The sequence below is a fragment of the Nannospalax galili genome, unplaced genomic scaffold (assembly GCF_000622305.1).
Source record: "Nannospalax galili isolate Female #2095 unplaced genomic scaffold, S.galili_v1.0 scaffold286, whole genome shotgun sequence".
Lineage (NCBI taxonomy): Eukaryota > Metazoa > Chordata > Mammalia > Rodentia > Spalacidae > Nannospalax > Nannospalax galili.
Window position 1 is genome coordinate 3,666,613 of NW_008359442.1, and position 21,521 is coordinate 3,688,133.

The window sequence follows — 21,521 nt, forward strand, 5'->3', positions numbered from 1 at the left end:
CTTTCACCTTAAGGTAGGGACTGTCCTTGAAAGTGAGATGAGTTTCTTGCAGACAACAAAAAGATGGGTTTTGTTTCTTTATCCATTAACCTAGTCTGTGTCTTTTGACTGGGGAGTTCAGTCTCTTAATATTTAAAGTTATTAATGGAAGATGAGTATTGAATCCTGTCTTTTTTTGACAGAAAATGTGATATTTATATTTCTGAGTGTGACTTAATTTGTTTGATATGATAAATTTCTAGGTACATCTATTTTCTTGCAGGCCACATAATTTCATTCTTCTGAATCCTGTCATTTTTATTTCTGTTTGCATTCTTGATGTAGCTGTACTTTTCCACAGCTATACCGAAGATGAGTATTGAATCCTGTCTTTTTTTGACAGAAAATGTGATATTTATATTTCTGAGTGTGACTTAATTTGTTTGATATGATAAATTTCTAGGTACATCTATTTTCTTGCAGGCCACATAATTTCATTCTTCTGAATCCTGTCATTTTTATTTCTGTTTGCATTCTTGATGTAGCTGTACTTTTCCACAGCTATACCTTCATTGGTTTTCTTTCTACAACCCCTTGGGTATAGTCATTCCTTTCTTCAGCTCTTTGTATTGCTTCCAGAACTCTCTGAAGGGCTGGTTTTTTGGACATGAATTCCTCAGCCTATTTATGTCATCAAAGATTTTTCTTTTCCCTTCTACTATAATAGACATTTTGGCTGGGTATAGTAATCTGTGTTGGCAACTGTGGTCATTTAAAACTGGGTATACTTTGGTCCAGGCTCTTCTGTCTTTCATAGTTTGCACTGAAAAGTCAGCTGTAATACTAATGGGTTTTCCTTTGTATGTGACTTGTTTCTCTTTGTTCTGTACGCTTAGTGTTTTTACTATGATGTGCCATGGAAAGTTTCTTTTCTGGTCCTGTCTGGTGTCCTATATGCTTCTTATATTTGTATGGGCATGTCTTTCTTTAATTTTTGGAAATTTTCTTCTGCGATTCTGAGGAAGATCTGTTCCATGCCATTATCTTGGGATTCTTCTACCTGTATGCCTATGATTCCTCAGTTTGATCTTTTTATAGTGTCACACAATTCCTGCATATTCCATTCTTGGTGAGGCTTTCTCCTGTCATTTCTAATTGGCGTTCTGAGTGTTTCACTTCCTTTTTGATTTCAGCCTGAGTATTCGTCAATATTTCTAGCTCTTTTCTGAATTCATTCAGAAGTTTATCCCTATCTTCCTTCAGTTCTTTGATTTCTTTGTGTGTTTTTTAAATTCACTGAATTCTTTTATCATGTTTATAATTGTTCTTTTGAGTTCCATGTTCTGCAGTATCTCTAGGGCGTTCTCTTTGTACTCCTCTAGAGGCTATTGGTACTTGGAAGGGATATGTTATTTTGTTTTTTTATGTTATTTTTTTCTCTGTGATTTTGACATGTGAATTTCTTTTGTAGCTCCTGATTCTTGTGTGAGACTCAAGTCTTCAAGTTTAGGTCTGCCTTTTGTAAACTTTATGTGCCTTTGTGGCTTACTTTTTGGGCATGAAAATCTGGTTCATCTAAGCTTCTGGTTCTCTTTTGATTTTATATTGGAGTGGCCAGATTGCTTTTATCTTCAGGAGTTCCCACAAAGGCCCAAGTTAGATGAGGATCAGATGCTCTTAGGCTTCCTCCTAAGGTCTGGATCCCTCCAGGAAATATTTTGGCCCCAGGAATTTGGGGGTTGGGTTGGCCTGGGAGCTGGGCCCAGGAAAGATGCTGGTCTAGGGCAGCTGGTGGCCCTGCCACCTAGAGATACAAAGTTAGATGGGGGCAGGCATCAGCCCCAAGGGCTCCTGGGGACTGCACTGAGGAGCTGGGTTAGTCTGGGAGAGAGGCCTGTGGGTCCCATTGTGTTAATTTTAAAGGTACTTCTGAAAGGTATCTGGAGGTTGAAGAAAATTGGCCATTTAATTTCCAATTATAACTAACATAGTGCTTAAAAGTAACTCCATCCTGTAGTTCTGTTTCTAGGCTTGCTGTGTACTATAGAAGCTTTCTATAGTTTTTTTTTTTTTCCTCTTTTTTTTTTTTTTTTTTAATGGATTACTTTTCAGGAGTGAAAGTTCCATATAACATACTTTGGCAAACATAAAACTAGTTCTAAAATAATCCTCAATTTGACTATTTTATAAAGTTATATAACATTTATAAAGTTTGCATGATAGATATTTCAGAAATTAGCTGCATCATAGACACTGTTTTAATAGATTTTTGTTTGTTTGCTTTGTTTTGAGACAGAGTCTCACTGTATAGCCTTGGCTGGCCTGCCTATGTCCAGAGACCAAGTTGGCTTTGAACTCACAGAGATCTGCCTGCGTCTGCTTCCTCTGTGCTGAGACTAAAGGCATGTGCCACCACAACTAGCCTGTTTTAATAGATTTTGATGTGATTTGATCATGATCTCAGTTCTGTCAGTTATTTTGTGGCTAAGATTCAGTTTTTATATCTAGAATGGAGGTGCTAACAGAAGTTATTAGTTTGGATTGACAAATCTTAGGTATGACACACTTAGTTTAATACACTAGTTTGTTATAACAAAGTACCTGAGTACATGCCTCTCTCATGCTTTAGAGATGGATGGATGGATGATTTGCTTTTTGGCCCTGCCCTTACAATTTTTCTTAGCGTGAAACACATGTCTAAGTGATTCATTGAAATTTTTATAAGAAAGCCTTTTTGGTTTTGTAGTTTGTATTCTAAACACAATCTGCTACCTGTAACATTTATTCCACTAAGGTGCTGTTGGGAGGTAGTGGTGCTTGCTTGTATTCTGTATCAAAAGTATGTCCCCTGAGCTGAATTTTTAAGACCTAAGTATGTATGGTTAGAAAGTTGATGATTTCAAATGCAGGAGGTAAGAATTCATTTAGTCCCTGTGTTGCCTAGGAAATTGCCATACTTCCTGGGAACTATATATCATATTTGTGATGAGGCAGTGTCTTGAGCTTTTCCCACAGCTCCTTCTACACTTTGGAAGATGTTCAGCAGTCCATATGTAATCTTGCCCCTTATGTAAGCAGAATCAGCAGGTAATAAATACAGGCAAAATGAGAGCCTAATTAAATGAGGTCAAGGTGGTTGAGATAAATTAGTGTTAAGTGTTTAGAACCATCAGTTCCAGGAGCTGTTCTTTAGGGTGTCCTGTAGTGCAAGACTGCTGGCAACAAATCGTCAGTTGATGTCAAAGCAGCTAGAGAAAAAATTGCATACATACAAGGGTGTTTTCAAGAGTGATGGTAGATGGTGGCAGACTTCTCATCAAGAGCAAGTAACAAGATAGTGTGCAAACAGCAGAGTTATACATTTTATGAACATTATGGAATAATGGATTTTTCTAATTATTGTACTAATGATTTAATAACAAAGACTTTCATCTTAAAGTTAAAACTAAATTGGACAACAAATGAAGTAAACAAATATATGGCTTAAAAGACATTTTATTTTCCTCACATCTAATGTCTTAACTGTTTTAACCCTGATTTCAAGTTTTATGTCTTAAGACGTGGTTGTTCTCACATGACCATGTTGTAGACACTTTCTATTCATTTAATCTAAAAAAAATTTTTTTTGGTCTTTTTGAGACAGGGTCTCCCTGTAGCCCCAGCTGTCCTGGAACTCACTATGGAGACCAGGTTGGCCTTGAACTCACAGAGATCTGCCTGCCTCTGCCTCCTGAGTGCTGGGATTAAAGGTGTGCGCCACCACACCTGGCTAAAATTCATCTTTTTGTTGTTTGCAAGAAACTCATCTCACTTTCAAGGACAGGCACTATCTTAAGGTGAAAGGATGAAAAAAAATATACCAAGCCAATGGGTACTAAGAAAAAAGCAGGCATTCATAAAAACAGTGCTACAGGACTATATAGTGGTCTATATAGTGAGTTCCAGGCCAGCTGGGGTTACAAAAAGAGCGCCCCCCCCCCCCAAAATCTACCTGAACAAAATTTATATGAATATATTTACCTAAGTAAATAGTAAATAGGATACTTTATTTATTTATTTTTTTTTTTTGGCCTTTTTTGAGACAGGGTCTCCCTGTAGCCCAAGCTGGCCTGGAACTCACTATGTAGCCCAGGCTGACCTTGAACTCACAGAGATCCACCTGCCTCTGCCTCCTGTGTGCTGGGATTAAAGGCACTCTGCTCCCTTTAGTGTGCTGGAAAAGTGAAGTAACTTACCTAGTGTTACATAGTTAAGTGGCTGGCTTGAGTCTGTGCTCTTTAATTTGTAACCCAACCTGTTCTGATAATCTTGCCAAACAGATCTTTCAAATAAGGGTTATACCTACTTTAAGTCAGTTTCACTGTAACTTATCAGTATTGGATAATCTTTTTTCTTTTTTTAGGCAACAAATTTAGTAGATAAAAATGATATACCATTAGTCCATAAGAGTGCTTTATAAGGAAGAGTAATTTTTTAAATTAATTTTTGTGGTTTTCATACAATATAATTTGATGGTATTATATCTCCCCTATTTACATGCCCCCACCCAATTTAATGTAATATATATATATATATATGTAAAATAAGGCCTATAATCTAATTAGTGTCCCCAAATGTCCTTCAATGTGGGTCCATCCACTGGAGTTTAGTTAACCTGCAGAGTCCTATCCTTAAAAGAGACTGTCTCTGCCCTCCCAGCAGTCATCAGTTGCCACAACTTCTTGGGTTGCATTGGGGTTTCTTACCCACTAAAGCAGAATAATTTTAAAATGCAGAGCTGTAAGTTGAAGTTTTGTTCATTCAAAAAGTTTTCGTGAATCTATATCCCCCACCTACCTGCCTGCATATTTGTTGTGAGAGGTCTATAAGAGGGAGATTGGCCGAGTCTACATAATATTTTGGAGATTTTTAGGAAGACTCAATCTTCTTTATTAACTTTTTAAGGAAGTATTTTGTTGGAGACATGGTTAATTGTATAATGTATTATAATGAGAAGTTTTCTTTGTCAATGATGGTTTAAAATTATTTAAGACAAATGCTTTAAATTATAAGAGTAATACTTTTTCTCTTGAACAGTGCAGGAGTGTGGGCTTAAAATGTAAGCGTCCTTTTCTTCATTGCCTCATCTCAGTTTCTGGCTTGTCAGTACCATCGAGTAGCCCAACTACTATCCTTGTTCCCAAGTAGTAACTGCTATTAACAGTTTGTTAAGAATTATTTATTGCATAAAGGACTAACTTTTTAACTACTTTTTTTATTTGTTTTTTGTCTTTTTGGTGAAGCTGTAAGTTCCTTGGAATATTGAATATTCTTTTGAAGTATGGAGCCCAGCTTAATGAACTTCACTTGGCATATTGCCTCAAGTATGAGAAGTTTTCAATATTTCGCTGTTTTTTGAAGAGAGGCTGCCCATTAGCACCCTGGAATCATACACCTGAATTTATAAGCTACACAATTAAAGCACAAACAAAATACAAGGAATGGTTGCCACATCTCCTGCTTGCTGGATTCGACCCCTTGATTCTACTTTGCAGCAGCTCTTGGTAAGAAATTCTACTAGTGAGCCCTCCCTTTTGAGTAACAATATTACCTTTATCACACTCCTAATTTTGTGATATTTCTGTGTTAGGACAGTGGTTGTGTGTGCGTGTATGTATTGACTCTCACAGCTGTGTTGGGGTAGAGTTGGGGGTGGGGGAGCTGCAAACAGAGAAGTTGAGTTTAAAGCACAGAGTTCTAGAAGAGGTGACTGGAAGAAGGTAGGAAAGGGAGAGTGGCCAGCAAACTCTAACTCAGAACTTCTGAGGATTCTCTTCTTTTTTGACAATTCCTTATTCTTTTTCTTTTCATTTTGGAGACAGAATCTTTCGCAGTAGCCCAGATAAGCCTCAGTCTCCTGAGTAGTGGGATTACAGGCATGTACCACTATGCCTAGCTTGCTTATGCATAACCCATTTAAAACAGCTGTGACAGAAAAAAGAATGATTGTAGGTACTTTGGAATTTGCTGTCATTCTTCACCAAACTAGATTGATAATTCCTACCCAATAGCAGCTTGTCTTTTGAAAATTTGTCTCTTGTAATACATAATGTTTTTTGAAGTATCTGAAGGTATAACTTGTTTGGTTCTGGTAGTTTCTCAGAAGGTCAGGCATCGCTATAATAGATTATATATGAATGTTGAGTCAGGATTTTGTGGGGTCAAGAAGAAGAAGACAGTTTCTGCCAGCCTCCACCCTTAGCAGAAGTTGTTATACAGCACAGGGAGCTGCAGCAGTGAGGGTGCTCTTGGCCCGATAATGCCAATCAAATGAGAAAGTAGAATCAAAGTCTCTAGCAAAGTGTAGAGGACGTTGTTTGATGGCATTTCAGTGAAGCATCTATTAGTCTTCAGCTTTGTGCTTTCCAAACTACCATTCACTAAGAAAATTTAGACACATACTTGATTTGCATTTCAACTGAAGTGTTTGATATCTTGCCATTCAAATCTTTCTTCTCAGATCGTATTTGGGGTGTAGGCATATTTTTTTACACAATTTATTCACGTGTGTGTGTGTATATGTGTGTGTGTACGTGTGTGACAGAGAGAGAGAGAAAGAGAGAGAGAGAGAGAGTCTGTCTGTCTGTCTGTCTGAGGGTATGTGCATGTACCATAGTGGGAGTTTGAAGGTCAGAGGACAAATTTCAAATGTTGGTTCCAGGGATTGAACTCAGATCATCAGACTTGGTAGCAAATGCCTTTACTCACTGCTTAGCATTCCCTACTTGTGAGTTTATTTTACATTTCTGTGAACTCTGCTTTTCACACAGTGGACTCTGTTTCTCTATGGGCTTTGATTTAGCAGTATTTAATCTCTCACTTTTACATTGCTGTTACATGGAACTCAAAAAATTATTTAAATGACCTTAACTTCTTACTGAACTTCATGATTAGCTGTGGTCTCTGGCTGCTAGTAGCTGCCCCTCATATTCTAGGACTCACTTTCTGACACATGAGATAGCTAAGGACAGCCCTGACAGTCCTGTTCTCCTTTGTGACTAACTCTAGGTAGTGTCTGTCCTCAGGGCACCCACTTTTTCCTTCACCACATTCCTTGTGCTCCTCACCTGAAAACATTAGCTGACTCCACATGATTTGCCCTATACTTTTAACCTTCACAATCTTTTCTGGTTCGTAGTTTTAGTCCAAATTTAGAATACTGCCTGACAACTAGGCACTGCTTTAAGTTTTTTACTGATGCTGGCTCATGTACTATAAAGTGAAGTATTAATATTATCCCTGTTTTACAGAGGAGGAAACTGAGGCACAGTGCTCAAGACAATTGCCCAAGCTTGTGCAGAGTTAGTTCTAGAGCTTAGTTTTGACTCTACTGTGTCCTGTGAGAAGGCTCAAATCTATGTTCTGTGGTGGTTTAACCTTGTATAGCCACAGAAATGAGGTAGGACTTCTGTCTGTTGCCACACCTGGGGGATTTGTGCCAACTTTTCTTGTTCCTTCCTACTCCCAAATTGGGAAAAACTTACCCAAAGGAAAGGAATTAAACATTGCCTGTTTTCCTTTCTCCCCAGCCAACTATGTAAATTCTTGGTAGGAAAGTGAATTATTGAACTCAATCCTAAGATTCTGTAAAATATACTCTCCTTTTCCAAGTTCAGATATTCTAGGTATAAATAGAGAATTTTTGTGGCGATAAGCTCCTGGGTATGTATTGTATTTGTTGGATGTGTTGAAATAAGAATAGTTAAGTATCAATTAAACAGTAGAATTATTTTAAAATTAGTTTAGCATTCTGAACTGAGAATGACAATTTCAGGTATATTTCACTACCAAAGAGTCACTTTAGGTTCTTTATATTCATTAGAAAAGAGTACAATGGAAATTTTCATTTTAGAAATGAAAATGCTTAACGTGGCCACATTTTTGTTCACAAACCTTTCATTGAAAGGATAAAGTCAGTGTTTACCGAATATGATAAATGTTTTGCTTCCTGTGATTGAATTTATATTCAAAGAGCTGTTATAGAAAAATTCTCCCATAAAAATTGTAATACTTTAAAGTAGATTTTGGTTGTTTCTTATTAATATCACATGTAAGTCTGTTGCTTAATCTTTGTCATGTGAATTATAAATGTATTTCCTAGGTATTGCTTATATGCTCGTCTTAAACAGTCTTAAAAATTTATCTGGCTGAGTAATTGCCTGCCACAATATAATCTACCATGTTGAAATATTTTTCAACTAACATACAAGACAAAGTCCCCTCCTTCTTCCAGAATGTAATGGGAGAAAAATAGAAAGTGAATGTCTTCTGTGCATTTTGTTAATTAACTGTCACTTGTTTATGATTATACAACTGCTTTGTTCAGTGTAATGGTCAGTGTAGTATAATGGCAATACATTTTTAGTGGCATTAGTAGTGTTGGTAAACTAAACCATCATTATATTAACTAAAGCTGTGCACACAGATTTATTTCTTGGGTGTGTTCAGTTGACTGCATCAGAATGGCTTTGTGTTGGGTCATAGTGAGACCTAAAGCACGTTAAGGCAGAAAATGAAACCATTAAAAAAGAAGTGAGGATGCAGAATCAAGTAATCTTTGGTTTGCTCCTAGAGTGCCTTGGAATATATTTTACCATTTTATTTATTCTCAGTGTTTCCTGATAACTTTTCATTTTACTGAGAATTGAGAAGTAAAATATTTTTCTAAGGCAATTGTGTTGTTTTAAGTTCCTCCATGTATGTGTATCAGAGAGTTAAGAATTTGGGAAGTGGGCCAGTGAGATGGCTCGGCAAGATGGCTCAGCAGGTCAAGGTGCTTGTCAGCAAGCCTGATGACCTGGAATCCACAGGATAGAAGGAGAGAACTGACTCCTGCAAGTTGTCCTCTGACCGCCACTTACATAGTGTGGCACATGTTGTATACATGCACACACACATAATAAGTGTAATAAAAAATAAGCTGGCAAGTAATTTTTATATTCTAACCAGTCATTTTAATGTAAGTTTTGAGTAAATTTTATGTGTGTAATGTTAATAAGTTCTTCTGGAAAATGTAATAGTGATGTTTTCAGATCATTTTTAGTAACAAAATATTTACATAGCAGTTTATAGTTTTTAAAGTATGTTTACTGTATTCTTGTATATTATTTTTACAAAAATCTTCTGAAAGAGGTAGGTTATGTGTTAAGAAAGGAGCTAGGGCTTAAAGAATTTAGATTTATTTCTAAGTAGCACAGGTGGTATTAGAAATCAGGACTTTTCTTTAAACCAGTGTTCTTTCCTTTAGATTTCAAGTGCTTATAACATTTGAGGAAGCCTATTGTGAACAGATTGGTTCACAATATTATTTGAAAGAACAAGGAAGAACTTGTTATGGCTAATCTTGGTTGTCAGACAACTTGACACACCTGAGAAGAAACCTCAGTTGAAGAATTTCCTCCATCAGATTGACCTATGGACATGTCTATGGGGCATTTTCTTGTTGCTAATTAATATAAGAGGACCCAGCCCAATATGGGCAGTGCCATCTCTAGGCAGGCAGGTGTGGGCTATATAATGGAGGAAATTGAACATGAGCCTGAGAGCAAGCCAGTAAGCAGCATTTCTTTATGGTCTCTACTCCAGGTTCCTTCCCTGATTTCCCCTTGGTGATGGATTGTAACTGTAAGATGAAATAGCCCTTTCTTTCCCAAGTTGCTTTCAGTCGTGGTGTTTTTCAAAGCAGCAGAAGAACAAACTAGAACAGAGCTGTTAATATGGAACCCCTTCTTCCATCCTTAATGATGAATTTTATTCAGGTACATCCATTAAGGCCTAATGTATAATGAAGACATTCTTAGAATAGCTGTACAGCTCCTGGGAGTAGGGTAGAAAAAAACCATCTTTCTTGTATATTCAAGATAGCAGTGAGTTAAGATGCTTGGGCTTTATCCTTTCAGGACTGCTTTGTGTCTATAAGGATGGCCAAGCTACATTTTACAAGCGAGCTCAACTTGGAGGAGATAATGGCATTCCACTGAAGACACTGGTACTTTCCAATGGGAAAGGAAGTTCCTGTTCTTTAGGAGAGTAGAGATTCCTCTCATCATCTCTTGAACAGCTATACACAGTCAGCACAGTTTCTAGGAACCTGTAGCTGTAGAGGTAGCTACTGAACTTGCCTTAGGTTATATGATACTTTCTGTGCCTTTGTTTTGTCTGCTTTCATCCTTAAAGCTGTTGTAAAAATAGAAGCATGGTATTTGTTTATAGTATATTAATTAGATATAGTAATATTTTGTGTTTGATGTCCTGTTAACATGCTGCTCATGTAGGGTTGACTTAGTCAGCGATGACATCCTTATCTTCATTTTGGAATTCTGTAATTGGAAGAGACTTCCACCAGCTGTTGAAAAGATGCTCTCTACTCGTGCAAACTCCTCTTGGGCTCTACAGCAGCATATTGGTAAGAACATAGACTCCAAACACATTACTGCTTTTCCTTCTCTTCTCTAGCTGTGTTGCAAGTTTTTGGTGGATTCATTGGCTAACTCAGCAAATTAGGCATAATTTGCATTTCCTTGCACGTGGAAAGAATGAGAAAAGGATAATAATTTCCTCTCTTAAAACTCATTTCTGTTTATAATTTCAGCCCACAGATCTTACAAGAATGGCAGTTCACTGATATGTTTATTTATTGCTATCCTAATGTGTATTCTAAAAATAAGCTAATCAGATATTTAGTTTGTTGAATTTATGTTCTCTCTATAATACTTCATCATTTCTAAAAGAAAATATTAACATCTTTTATTTGTACCTGTCCCTACTGATTTTATGCCAGTCTGTTGAGGTAAGCTGGGTGAAAATTCTGTGAACTTATTATTTTGTTGTTTTTCCGAAAGGAACATTCTGTTTAGGCCAGGCTGTCCTGGTACTCTTGGTCTTCTTGCCCCAACCTTCATGTGTAGGGATTATAAGTGTATGTTAACAATCCTGATGATTGATATTTTAAATGACTGTCCTAAAACTGATTTTTCAAAATTTACTTTGATTTATCTTTTTTAAAAAGTTAACTAAAAAATTAAAGGAAACAAAATGGGAGACTTTGTGCAAGAAAACCAGTTTAAACATAATATATGCAAAATAATCCAGTTTACTTACTCAGATTTATTTTACTTTGACTATATTTTGTTAATGAGATTGTATGTTTTGAGTTAGGAAAGTTGTTGCTTCATGGTCATGGTTACCTAAAATGAAACTTCTCATAAAACTTTGAATGTTTTTTTTGAGACAGGGCCTTAGTATATAGCCCAGGCTGGTCTCAAACTCACAGAGATCCACCTGCCTCTGCCTCTGCCTCATGAGTGCTGAAATTAAAACTGTGTGCTATCATACCTGATCCTTGAATAGGTTTTTTTTAACAAATGAACTTATACATACATAGAAATGCTTCTAATTTATTAGAAAATTATATTAAATAAATTTTCTCAGTCTAAAACATGCTCTGGAAAATAAGCTCTTGAACTGAATAAAGAATATTCAGACTGTTAGAAAGGTTTCTGTTGAAGAGTAAAAAGTTATCTGTTTGGAGACACTGAGCCTTCCCATTCAGACTTTCTCTGATGATAATGTGAGGAAGCTTACTTGTATGTAATTCTCCATGTTGAGAATTGCATCTGCTTTGACTAATTATGTATCTGCAACAGAAGAAAACACATACCTATTCAGAACAGATAGAATATGGGACAATGGTTATGGGAACAAAAAGTCAAAAGAGGGAGCATATGCCAGATGGGAAAATTATTGCAGCATATCAATTAGTAAAGATATGTGCAGATTTCCTCTGAAGACCTTAACATATGGCAAGTATGTCTAGATGAAAATAAAACTGTGCATGAGTGTATTACCCTGCAGTAGACTAAACCTATCCAGGGCTTCTTGTTTAATTAGGCACTAGGTAGAGCTGTGGAGAGTAATCATCATCATCCCTTAAGAGGATTTTATGTAGGCTGAAGATTTGCAGAAGCTGTGCTCAGGTATTCATGTAGTTAATACTTTGATGTTTTTTTTTGGGGGGGGGATCTATTTCTTTAGTCACAGTTTCTTTTCTTGGTTCCAGTTTCATATATCCAACTGCCTTTTGGACATTACCACTTAGTGTCCCACATTTTGACATACCCAAAATTGAACATGTCATTTTCCCTACAAGGCTTTCTGTTCTTTCTGTTTTCTAGTTCAGTAAGTCTGATAGTTCAGGGAGTGCTATTTTACCAAGAGAATGACTTAAGCCTGGCAGCTGTTTGTTATTCATTTCATTTATAGCAGTGGTGTTCAATGTGTGTGTGGACTTTGTCCCCATGAGTTATTAAATGTTCGTAAACAAATGTTGATTTTCACAGCTTACAAGGTGCTATTGCTATCTGTCTATCCCTGGTAAAGACCAGGATGTTACTAAAATCCTATAATGCACAGGACCACCTCCTGTGACAAAGAATTGTCTCCTGCAGATGTCAGCAGTGCTGAGAAACTCTGACCCATGTAACTCTTGTATTCTCTATGAGAAACTTTATTTATCTATTTATTTGAGCAAGTCTCTGTGTAACCTAGACTGGCCTGTAACTTACCATAAAACCGAGTCTGACCTTGAACCATCGTCCTGTGTTAGCTTCCCAAGTGCTAGGATTTACTGTGTTGGGCCTTTGAGAGACACTCTGATCCCTCATTCTATCCTCTCCTCCCACTATTCTGGCAAATTCTAATGGTTGTGTGGCAGACCCCTATAATTGTCTAGTATGGGTAGCATCTATCCAGTTAGGTGTATTGTGTATTTACTGCTTTGAACTGGATTTCTCCAGGTCCTTTGATGTTTCTTGCCTTTGCACCCTTTTCTCCTTCAAAGACACCAAATCCCACAATCTGAACACTAACAGTGCTGTCAGTTACCTTTGTGTTGTTGTGACATAATATTGAGAAAAGCAGCTTAAATGGAGGAAAATGTCATTTTGGCTTGTGGTTTCAAAGGTTTCAGTCTGTGGTCACTTGGTCCATTGTTTCTGGTCCTGAGTAAGGCAGAATGTCATGGTAAGGGAGCATGTGATGGAGCAGGGCTGCTTGCTTCATGATACCTGGGAAGCAGAGAGAATAAGGGAGAAAGGCCGGGGACAAAATACACCTTCAAGGGCATGCCTCCAACAACCTTCTTCTTCCAACTCTACTTCCTAAAGTTCCTGTAACTTCCTACTAGCCTACTAAGTTAGGAATCCATTCGTGAGGTCAGGCCTCATAATCCAGTCACCTCTAAAAGATTTCAGTTCATGCCGGGCGTGGTGGCACACACCTGTAGTCCCAGCACTTGGGAGGCAGAGGTAGGCAGATCTCTGTGAGTTCAAGGCTAGCCTGGTCTACATAGTGCACTTCTTTTTTTTTTTTAACTTTTACAAAAACTTTATTGAGAATTTCATACATGCATATAAGATGTTTTGATCAAATCCATGCCCACTCCCTCCTCTCCAACATTCCCCCCTCTGAAGAGGTGACCCTAAAATCTTTTAAGGATTAGATACAAGTTCCCAAATACTTTTGATGTTTTTGGCCTTGGAACAGAGATGTTGCTAACAGGCCCAAAGACATTTTGACTTTTAGCCCAGAAACTGGCTACTTTTCTTTGGGGTCTTTTTACCCTAACTGCCTAGCCAATTCCTACTTCCTATTCTTATCATGCCATCCTCTGAAGGGGTGACCCAAATTGCCAATAGGGAATAGGGACGCCAACTGCTCTGGCTTCCTCCATGATGAACAGGGTTGCAGGGTAGGCAATTGGAGTTACTCCTTCAGTGGGTCTATCTAAAAGACTCCCATATTGCATAACTTTTGTCTCAGAGGGGAGAAGAAAGTCCTTGAATCATGAATGGGAGATGTAAAGGAGAAGTAAAGGCAAGAGTAATTAGCATTACAAGTTCTAGACAGGGAACTAGAAAAAAGTCAGAACAGGGCAATTTTCAAATGTTCATATGAGAGTCCACTGGAGTTTCTTGACAAGGGCCTCTAAAAGCATCCCTCTATTGGGTTCTTCCTCATTTCTTTTGTCTTCTAAGGCTGGACTAGTTGGCTGGGAAGAATGGCTGGACAGAGTGGCTGGATATTCAGGTGAAGGTCCAGTGACCCTGCTTGGCACTCCTTTAATGAATGAGAACAACTGTGAACAAGCCCAATTGTGACTGTTTAGTGATCAGGCCAAAGTCGTGATGATGGTAGTTACTTCATGCAAAAGGGACTGCTGTAAATCATCATCTTCCCAATTGTGACTGTTTAGTGATCAGGCCAAAGTCGTGATGATGGTAGTTACTTCATGCAAAAGGGACTGCTGTAAATCATCATCTTATTAAAAGGACCTGGAATTTAAAAGGATTTGGTGCTAGGAGCCACATATGAGGGAGTCTGTGTTACCATTTTTAGTTTTTAAACAATTGTCCACACTGTTTTCCATAGTGGCTGCATGAGTTTGCAATCCCACCAGCAGTGAATGAGCGTTCCCCTTTCTCCACATCCTTGCCAGTATTTGGTATCATTTGTTCTCTTGATCCTAGCCAGTCTGATTGGGGTAAGGTGATACCTTAGGGTGGTTTTAATTTGCATTTCCCTAATTACTAATGATGTTGAACATTTTTTGAGATGTTTCTTAGCCATCTTTATTTCTTCCTTTGAGAACTCTCTGTTTAGATCTTTAGCCCATCTTTTAATTGGGTCATTTGGTTTCTCTAGTCTCTGTTTTTATTGAGTTCTTTGTATATTCTGGATGTTAAACCTCTGTCAGATGTGTCACTGGTGAAGATTTTTTCCCATTCTGTGAATTTTCTCTTCATGTTTTTTGATTGTGTCTTTTGCTGTCCAGAAGCTTTTTAGTTTAATGAGGTCCCACTTATTGATTGCAGTTGACTTTTGTGCAAGGTGAAAGACAAGGATCTAGTTTCATTCTTCTACAGGTGGAGATCCAGTTTTGCCAGCACCATTTGTTGAAGATGCTGTCTTTCCTCCATTGTGTGTTCTTGGCACCTTTGTCAAATATCAGGTGGCTGAAATTGTATGTAGTCAGGTTTGGATCTTCAATGATGTTCCATTGATCTACGTGTCTGTTTTTGTGCCAGTACCATGCTGTTTTTATGGCTATGGCTCTATGGCTCCGTAGTATGCTTTGAGATCTGGTGTAGTAATCCTCCCCAGCATTGCTCTTTGTCCTTGGGGTTTCTTTGGCTATCTGGAATCTTTTGTGCCCCCATATGAATTTAAAGATGGATTTTTTTCCAATTCTGTAAAGTATGTCACGGGGATTTTGATTGGATTGCATTGAATCTATATATTGCTTTTGGTAGGATGGTCACTTTAACAATATTAATTCTTCCCAATCCTTGAACATGGGAGGTCCTTCCATCTCCTAATGTCTTCCTCAATCTCTTTCTTTAATGATTTAAAATTTTCATTTTAGAGATCTTTGGTGTCTTTGGTCAGATTTATTCCAAGATATTTCAATTTTTTTGCAGCATTTGTGAATGGAAGCATTTCCCTATATTCTTTTCTCCAATTGCTTGTTATATTGGTATGTAGAAAGGCTACTGATTTTTGTAAATTGATTTTATAACCTGCCACTATACTGAAAGTGTTGATCAGTTTTAGGAGTTTTCTAGTGGAACTTTTGGGGTCTCTTAGGTATAGTATCATATCATCTGAAAAAAGTGATAGTTTGACCTCTTCTTTTCTAATTAGTAGTCCTTTAATTTCCTTCTCCCGTCTTATTGTTCTAGCAAAAGTTTCACACACTATGTTGAAAACAAGTGGAGATAGTGGACATCCTTGTCTGGTTCCTGATTTTAATGGGAATGGTTCGAGTTTTTGTCCATTTAGAATGATGTTGGCTGTGGGTTTGTTGTATATAGCTTTAATTATGTTGAGGTATGTTCCCTCCAGTCCAATTCTCTCTAGGGCTTTGAACATAAATGCATGCTGAAATTTCAAAAGCCTTTTCTGCATCTATTGAGATGACAATGCATTTTTTGTCTTTGAGTCCATTTATATGATTAATGATATTTATTGACTTACGTATATTGAACCAGCCCTGCATCTCTGGGATAAAGCCTACTTGATCATGGTGAATGGTCTTTTTGCTGTGCGTCTGTATGTGGTTTGCAAGTATTTTGTTGAGAATGTTTGCATCTATGTTCATTAAGGATATGGGTCTATAGTTTCCTTTTTTTGCTTGTGCCTTTACCCGGTTTGGGTATTAGAGTGATGCTGGCTTCATAGAAGGAATTTGGGAGTTCTCCCTCTGTTTCTATCATTTTTAATAATTTAAGTAGTATTGGTTTGAGGTCTTCTTTAAATGTCTGGTAGTATTCTGCTGTTAATCTATCTGGGCCTGGGCTTTTTTTAGTTGGGAGACTTTGTATTACTGTTTCAATTTCCTTATATGTTATGGGTCTGTTTAAAGTATTGATCTCTTCTTGGTTTAACTTTGGTCATTCCAATAATTTCAGATATCCATCCATTTCTTTTAGACTTTCAGATTTAGTAGCATATAGGTTTTTAAAATATTCCCTTATAATGTTCTGGATCTTTTGGGTGTCTGTTTTGATGTTTTCCCTTTCATTTCTGATTTTGTTGATTTGGATTTGCTTTCTTTCTTTTGGTTAATTGGGCTAAGGGTCTTTCTATCTTGTTTAGCTTTTCAAAGAACCAGCTCTTAGATTCATTGATTTTTTTGTATTGTTTTCTTTGTTTCTATTTCATTAATTTCTGCTCTGATTTTTGTTATTTCTTCTCTTCTGCTGGGTTTGGATTTCATTTGTTCTTGCCTTTCCAGGGTCTTGAGTTGCAGTGTTAGGTCATTTATTTGGGCTCTTTCCAATTTTTTAATGTAGGTACTTAGAGCTATAAACTTCCCTCCTAGGACTGCTTTTAATGTGTCCCAAAGGTTGTGTTGTGTTGTATTGTCCTTTTTATTGAATCCCAGGAATTCTTTCTTTCTTAATTTCTCCTTTGACCCACTCATTGTTTTGGAGTGTGTTGTTCAATCGCCACGAGTTTGTGTAGTGACTTAGGCCTTCGTCCAGTGTTGATTTTGAGCTTTATTGCTTTGTGGTCCGACAGAATGCATGGGATTATTTCAATATTTTTGTATTTGTTGAGGTTTGTTTTGTGGCCCAGTATGTGCTCAATTTTTCAAAAAGTTCTATGAGGTGCTGAGTAGAAGTGTATTCTTTGTTGTTTGGGTGAACTTATTGAAAGATGTCTGTTAGGTCCCATTTGATGGTATCATTTAATTCAGACTTCTCTCTTTGTCCAGTTTATTCTTTGTCCAGTTGACCTGTCTAGTGGAGACAATGGGGTATTGAAGTCCCCTACTATTACTGAGTTGGGGTTAATCTGTGTCTTTAAGTCCTGTAGTGTTGTTTTTATGAATTTGAGTGCACCAGTTTGGTGCATACATGTTCAGGATTGTAACATCTTCTTAGTTTAATTGTTCCTTTGATGAGAATGAAGTGACCCTCCTTATCTCTTCTGATTAGTTTTACTTTGAAGTCTATTTTGTCAGATATTAGAATTGCAACTCCTGCTTGTTTCTTAGTGCCATTTGCTTGGAATATTCTTTTCCATCCTTTTACCTTAAGGTAGTGCCTGTCCTTGAAGGTGAGATGGGTTTCTTGCAGACAGCAAAGAGATGGATTTTGTTTCTTAATCCATTCACTTAGCCTGTGTCTTTTGACTGGGGAGTTCAGTCCATTGATATTTATGGTTATTATTGAAAGGTGTGTATTGGTTGCGGTCATTTTGATTGCTGTTTGTGTTCTCTGTGTAATTTTGTGTTTCCTAGATTATATCTTTGTTTATTTTCATCTGTTGCCCCTAGGGTATAGTTGTTTCTGTCTCTGCTCTCTGTATTGCTCCAAGTATTCTTTCAAGGGCTGGTTTTGTGGACATGTATTCTTTGAGGCTATTCATGTCATGGAAGATTTTTCTTTCCCCAACTATAATGGACATTTTTGTTGGGTATAGTATTCTGGGCTGGCATCTATTGTCATGTAGAACTGGAAATACCTTGGTCTAGGCTCTTCTGGCTTTCATAGTTTGCATTGATAAGTCAGCTGTAATTCTGATGGGCTTTTGTTTGTGACTTGTTATTTTTCTTTTGCTGCTTTCAGTATTCTCTCTTTGTTCTGTACATTTAGTGGGTTTTTTTGTTTTGTTTTGTTTTTGGTCTTTTTTTGAGACAGGGTCTCCTTGTAGCCCCAGCGGTCCTGGAACTCACTATGTAGACCAGGCTGGCCTTGAACTCACAAAGATCCGCCTGCCTCCCAAGTGCTGGTATTAAAGGCGTGTGCCACCATGCCCAGCTTTATTGTGGGGAGTTTCTTTTCTGACCCTGTCTATTTGGTGTTCTATGTGGTTCCTATATTTGTATGGGGATGTCTTTCCTTAATTTCAGGAAATTCTCTTCTACAATCCTGTCTAAGATCTGGTCAACACCATTAACCTGAAATTCTTCTCCTTCCTCTATTCCTATGATCCGTAGATTTGGTCTTTTCATGGTGTTCCACATCTCTTGCATATTCCATTCCTGTGTTTTTTTAAATTTTCCAATCATACTCCTTGCTTGAGTGGTCCAATTCTTCAGCTTTATCCACCTGTGTTGATACTCTGTTTTCCATTTCATTCAGTCTAGAGGTGAGGCTTTCCCATTGTTTCAAGTTGGCTTATTGAGTTTTGCATTTCTTTCTTCATTTCTGCCTGAGTTTTCTTCAGTGTTTACCTCTTTTGTGAATTCCTTCAGAAGTTTATCCCTATCTTCTTTTAGCTCTTTGATTTTTATTTTCATGTTTTTTTTAAATTCGTTGAATTCCTTGATCATGTTTATGATTGTTCTTTTAAATTCAGTGTCCTGGGTTATCTCTAGGGGGTTCTCCTTGTTGAATTCTTCTACAAGATTGGTGGGGTTTGGTGAGGACATAGTGTTTTGGCTTTCCATTTTATTATTCTTTCATTGTGGTTTTGGCATGTGAATTTCTTTTGTTGTTGATGATTCTGAGAATTAAGTTGAAGTATGTTTCTGTTTGTATTATCGGGATGCCTAGATCTTTCTTTATTGGTTATGTAACGCTGGTTGGTACAGGGTTCAGGTTCTCTCAGGTTTATTTTGGAGGGAACCAATGGCTTCAGATCAGCTATTCAGGGGTACCCACAAAAGCCCAATTCAGGTTCCAGTCAGGTACACTTAGACTTCCTTCACCACATGGAGGCAGGATCCAGGCTCTCTCAGGCAGGTGCATTGTTAACCCTATGCTAGAGGGAGGCCAGCAGGGGTAGGCGATGGGGGGCACTCTTTGGCTGTCTGCTGAGATTCCAGCTGCTACACAGATGGAGATCTGAACCCACCCTCTCAGGCTGTTTGCTAGGATCTCAGCCTTAGGCTACCAAGGCCAGATCTGCCCTGGTGCATTGTGAGGGGCCTCACAATATCCCGGGTAGGGGGATGGTATGGTGCAATTAGGGGAAACTCACCACCACAAGTAGGCAGGATCCAGGTGCTGTCAGGCAATCCCCTGCATTCTCAGGCCCTGTGGTAGTTGGAGGCCAGAGGGAGGCAAGAACCCTGCACTCTCTGGCTGTCTGCTGAATTCCGAGCTGCTACCCCGATGGAGGTCCGAACCCACCCTCTCAGGCTGTCTGCTAGGATCTCCAAGATTTCATTTAGCACTGTTGCACCTAGACCAAGGCTCCTTCAATGTAGGAGTTTTGGGGAACTGAATTAGTTACTTTTCCTTTTTTTGGAGATAGTGTCTTACCATGAAGCCTTGGGTGGACTGGAACTCACAGCCTGCCCCTGCCCCTGCCCCTTGTACTACCATACCCTGCAAATTACTTTTTTTGTTTCTGTGATAAAATACCTGACAGAAACCACTAGGGAGGAAAGATTCTGGTTTTTGTTTCATAGTGTCAGAAGTTTTGGTCCAACATGGCAGGGAAAGCGTGGTGGAATTCCTGGGGCCAGGCTCCTCTCACCTTGTCAGCAAGGGCCGGGGCTTACCTTGAAAGGGTTGTCCACACCTACCCACTTTCATTAACTAGACTTTAGCTACTAAAGCCTTCACAGGCTTCCAAAATAGTATTACAAGCTATGAACCAAGTGTTCAGACACATAATCTTGTGGATTCAACTATAGTGGGACATGCCAAAGACAAACCATAATACCTGCAAAGGTACTTCCTGGAGTTACTCTTAATGGCAGTATGGACCACAGTACTTCTTTTTTGGTGTCATTCCTGGTGAATCCATATGCATTTCTTATATTGAACCATTTCATTGCTCCTAAAAACTCTGTTGCAGGAACTTCTTGTCCCTGCTTGCAGGCAAGCAATTGATGTGCGTCCCCCAGTACCCATTCCTGTGCTCCTTGCTGCCTGTCGTGCTGGGCTTGGTATTTACCTGATGAGAGCTGGGCCTGGGTTTCAGATGAGGGGTGGAATATTTGCTAAGGGCTAAGGTATAATTCATGATCCTTGATTTGAAAATGAGGTATGCCTGCCATTTTCTTTATGATGTGTTCTTGTATGACTGCCTTTCAGAGTTTAGAACCTCAAGAATTAAAATAACCATCTAGAGTCAGATATGGGGGTTTAATCCCTGTAATGCCAGCACATGAGAAGCTGAGACAGGAAGATTATAAAGATGGAGTCCAGCCCTGCTAGAATGTGACTGAGTCTAAAAAACAAAACCAAGGGACTAGAGAAGTGGCTCAGCAGTTAAGAGCACTGACTGCTCTTGCAGAGCACCGGGGTTTAGTTCCCAGCACCCACATGTAGCTAACAACTGTCCATAACTCCTGTTCCAGGGGATCTGACGCCCTCTATGGACCTTTGCAGCATTGCAGAGGGGCACTTACATACATACAGGCAATATACTTATATACATAAAATAAAAATAATGAATAACATATTTTAAAAAATTATTTAATATCCATCTAATTAGAAGAAGCATTTCATGACAACAGCATTGACATATTCAATAACAATTTCCAGAGCTAAGATGCATCTCTTTCAAGATTGGCTATAAATTTTTAGGTTTACAGTTGAATTAATACAGTTATACAATATTGTACTCAGTATAAACCCTTTAAGACACAAGAGTAAATGAGGTTTTAACCTTTAAAAAGGATTTCCATTTCATTATTAAAATACCTGTTTCTTACAGAAAGACTCATTGTTTTTGCTCATAACACTGAGATGCTGGCACATGCATCTCTAATCTGTGTGTATCTGAATATCATTAGTCATAATTGGTTGCACTCAGAGCCTTGGCACCTGTGTATGTCTATAAAGTCATCGGGTAGATTTCAATGGTAATGTTTATCACCTCTACTAATTAACATGAGGTAAATTTTTATGCTTCCTCCTCAAATATAACTCATTTTTTAAATTTGTTGATTTTTTGGTGTGCATATCACACAGAGCATCCCAAACCATCTTATTCATCTATACACCCACTTCCCAGATGGCACCCTCCCTTAGCCACACACA

The 21,521-nt window shown here is 38.1% G+C and overlaps 1 protein-coding gene across 4 annotated transcripts in view; it reads left to right on the forward strand.

Moving 5' to 3' along the window:
- Asb3 (ankyrin repeat and SOCS box containing 3) overlaps nucleotides 1-21,521 on the forward strand; it is a 148,027-nt gene that overhangs the window by 104,528 nt on the left and 21,978 nt on the right. For all 4 annotated transcript variants that reach the window (XM_017795581.2, XM_008823021.3, XM_029558623.1 and 1 more), the window contains 2 exons: nucleotides 5,262-5,522; nucleotides 10,293-10,423. In XM_017795581.2, coding sequence (XP_017651070.1) covers nucleotides 5,262-5,522; nucleotides 10,293-10,423 — 392 coding nt within the window. The remainder of the gene's footprint in view (nucleotides 1-5,261; nucleotides 5,523-10,292; nucleotides 10,424-21,521) is intronic.